The following is a 3,940-nucleotide window of genomic DNA, read 5'->3' on the forward strand; positions in this document are numbered from 1 at the left end:
TAGCTCCAACTTTAGACCTTTTATTTCCAAACTTGATTTCTTCTTACATCTTGTAAACAAACACCTCTGTGAACGAGTCCATTGGCATCCCATGCATCGATAAAACCTTGGGTGCATGGGTTCAAGTCCCAGCAATAGCTGGGACTTGTCTCTCCTGGTAGGAGTTTACTTGTCTTTCCACATTAAGGGCAGAATAGATCACCTTCCAGCATTCAGTGAGGGTAAATCTTCAGATCATATCATAATAAAATTATTAAAATAGAGTCTTGATTGATATGTGATTGTCAAATATTATTGGTACTCTAATTGTAATATATCAAAACACCTTCACAAATGGGGTGTTTTGAGGGGTACCCTCATCATAAGTAATTGGATAATCCATGAGTCCATCTCTATTGGATAATGAAGAGACGGAAACAGAGGGTTGAATTTATAGGTCTTGGGCGTACATTTGAGAGTTCAATGGAAGGCCCAGAAGAGCACAGTCTCGTTCTCATAAGCGCAAATTAAGCCCAAAAGTTTACAATATTCAGGCCCAACAATTTTTCCCGCGCAAACACCGACCTCTTGGCGCCGCCACATTTGAAACGCAACAAAAAAGGAAACGGGGTCCAAACAGCGTAACTAAGAAATCAACCGCTCACGAACCGCCACGTCAACCAATCAGATTGCCCCACCACAGCTGTCACCTACCAGTCCACCACACGATCTTAAAAATCACAACACGCCAACGCAGCTCCAGCCCACCGCCTCGCCTCATCTCCTCTATACATTTTCCCCCCAGTTTTTCAATTTTTCAAAATTTCGAAAACCCACCAGGCCCTGAAAAAAAACTTCTTCTTCTAATCTATTTAACACCCTCCACGCCTCGCCGTTTCCAGTTTTTTTTTTTTTTTTTTTTTTACACTCCCTAAAAAATCATTTTTAATCGGACGGCTGAGAATATGGAAGAGGAAGAAGGGTGTACGACGCCGAAGCACAGGATCATGCCCGTGGCCTCGGTCTGTCCTCCGCCTCCCAAGAAGAAATCGCTCGCCGCTCAAAAACGGGACCCACCGAAGAACGGTTATTTCCAGGCGCCCGATCTCGATGCCTTTTTCGCCTTGCCTCTTAGGCACGAAGCTTGCGCTTAGTTTAGTTTAGTTTAGTTTTTTTTTTTTTGGTTTCGGTTTCGGATTCTAGCTGCTCTATTTTAATTTCCAATGTAAATATTGTTGGAATAATCTTTTTATTATTGTTATTATCAGCTAATTAGACCCAAAATGGGAAGCAATTTGTTATCCAAATATTAGTTCACTTGTCTTCTCTGTTTCTGTGGTTTTTTTTTTTTTTTTTTTTTTGGTTGCCGTTTTCTGAAAGTGTTGCGAGATTCTGTTGTTGTTGTTGTTGTTGTTGCTGTTGATGATGATGTTGGCAGTGACAGTGAGGCCAAGATTTTTCAGTTTTCACACGGAGAAGATTATGATGATTAGCTGGGCGCAGCTGTGTGAAATGGGTAATATTGGCTTTAACCTGATGACTCTGTAGCTAGTATTTCCCTCTCTCTCTCTCTGCCCTGCCTTTGTCAGAAAAAAAAGGGGATCCAATAAAAATACAACACACTTTAAGCAACTTAGGTTAAGTTTCTGTTGTGTGTATATATTTCAGTTTCCAATGAGCAAATAATGCTCCGTAAAGAATCTCATCGACCAATGACTTTACAATACACCAGAAATTATATTACTAATTAGGAGCCGCCTATGTTGCAACAGTTGCAACATACCACTACTTTTGTCATTTTGTAATTTAATCATTAGATCCAAGGGCAAGAATGGTAAAAGCAAATCCAACGGCAGGGTGTATTTATTTTGGTTTTTTTCATTGCAATCCCTCTTATGTTTTGAAATGCCAGGCAAAAATATAATTATTATTATTTTATTTATTAGATTAGTTGTTAAATGATATGAATAAGGAATAAGTATGAAATTTAAGAGGACTTTTATTATTGATATTAGGCAATTACAATGCATGGTTTAATACTCGTTTATTTATTCCACAAATTCATAAATATTTCGTAATTTATTAATTATTACTATCATTTCTAGATCTACTCTCATTATTTAAATTTATTAATAATTATATATTAATTATTAATATATAAATATATAAATATAATATAATATATTTTTAATATTATAATTATCATAGTAAAAATAAAAATATAATTTAAATATATTTAATGTTTCAATTAAGACAAAAGTTAGCACACTGTAGTGAATTATATAATTGGCTACAATCTAACTTTTAAAACTTCCAAACATAGGTAAGTAATAAATTAATGTGAATAATATTATAACAATATACAATATTATGTTCTAAACATATTCTAATGGTGCGTTTATTAAATAAGAATTGAAATGAGCTAGAATTGTAATAAGGAATTTGAATTAAAATAAGTTATTTACTTGAGCTATAGGAATAGGAATCGGAATGAACAACATTCTCATTTATGTGTTTACTTTATTTTATAATTGAAATAGACTATTATAAGTTATTAAAATGCCATTTGTTAATTGTGTCCCTAATATTATTTGTATATATTATAATTAAACAATAATAATAAAACTAAAAATAATAATTATGACAATAATGTTAATTAAAACAAAAAATTAAAAAATTTAACAATAACAATAATAACAACAAAATTAACTGAAATAATAATATTAATAATGATAATAATAAAAATTATTAATAAGTTTTAATAATAATAGTAATAACAACAATAATTAATAATAATTAAAATAATAAAGTTAATATATTTTAATAAAAATAATTTTAATAATAACAAGATAAATATTAATATTAATGAATTAATTACAGTATAATACAATTAAAATAATAAAAGAAATAAAGTTTAATAATAATAATGTCAGTAATAATCATAAATAATAATAATTAAAATAAATAAAAATAATAAAATTTAATAGAAATAATCTTATATAATAATAATGATATTAATAATAATAATAATAAATTAAAATTCTTTTCAAATGTCATTTTATTCCAAAAATGGACTTATATGTAAAAGTTTGTTAAGTTTAGTGACTATTGAATTTTGCAGAAAATATAAGGTAGTGTAGTGTAATGAAACACAAAATGACAAAAGTTGTTGTATGTTGCAACTGTTGCAACTGTTGCAACATAGGCGGACCCTACTAATTAATATAGGTACCACGTGTAATTAAATTTAATATAATTATTAATTATATGATATTTTTTAAAATAAATACGTACGTGTCATAATATTATTTATTTGTTATATAATTAATTTAATATTTTTAATGTATTTTAAAATTTCTTCTTAACTATTCATATTATAAACGTATAACTAAGAATGTTTTAAAGCCACTTGCTCTAATAAGGGCTTGGTCCTGGCTATATTCTCTTAAAATATATATATATATATATATATATATATATATATATATATCGTTGAGAATAGAGTATTTGTATTATTCGGAAGTATAACCCTAATTCTTAAATCAATTTTTACTAAGATAATTGAAATATTGAAGCTATTCCTACATTGGGATATGTGAAATTTCAATATTAACGGAGTAATTTGTCATTTTAATTGGAATTAAAAACTTATTTTATTAAATAAAATGTATTTTTTGTTTATTATTTTTTATGTTGTGTTTACTTTTAAGTGTTTTTTTTTTTGGGGGTCAATTCTTTTATACGCATCAACATTCACATAAAATACATATACAATAAATTTGCAGTAAATTTTAATTTATTCTCTAGACAAAATGACAATATTTAATTTATTCCCAAACTTGTAAAAGCCTCAAGCTATATTTCATTTTTGTCTAGAAGATAAAGGCAAATTGGGGACGCATTGGTGAATTTTTTTTTTAAATCTTTTTAATAATAAAAGTAGATAAATTAATGTTTTCAC

General features: G+C 28.7%; 1 protein-coding gene across 1 annotated transcript; it reads left to right on the forward strand.

Moving 5' to 3' along the window:
• The first annotated feature begins 531 nt into the window (after positions 1–531).
• LOC107177413 (cyclin-dependent protein kinase inhibitor SMR4) lies at positions 532–1,705 on the forward strand. Its single transcript, XM_025100172.2, has one exon. It carries the CDS (start codon positions 945–947, stop codon positions 1,131–1,133), a length of 189 nt encoding a protein of 62 aa, XP_024955940.1. The 5' UTR covers positions 532–944; the 3' UTR covers positions 1,134–1,705.
• Positions 1,706–3,940: the final 2,235 nt, after the last annotated feature.

This window comes from Citrus sinensis, chromosome 6, assembly GCF_022201045.2.
Source record: "Citrus sinensis cultivar Valencia sweet orange chromosome 6, DVS_A1.0, whole genome shotgun sequence".
NCBI classification, from domain to species: domain Eukaryota; kingdom Viridiplantae; phylum Streptophyta; class Magnoliopsida; order Sapindales; family Rutaceae; genus Citrus; species Citrus sinensis.

Coding starts and splice junctions, on each gene's coding strand:
- LOC107177413 (XM_025100172.2), top strand. CDS start 945: ATGGAAGAGGAAGAAGGGTGTACGACGCCGAAGCACAGGATCATGCCC.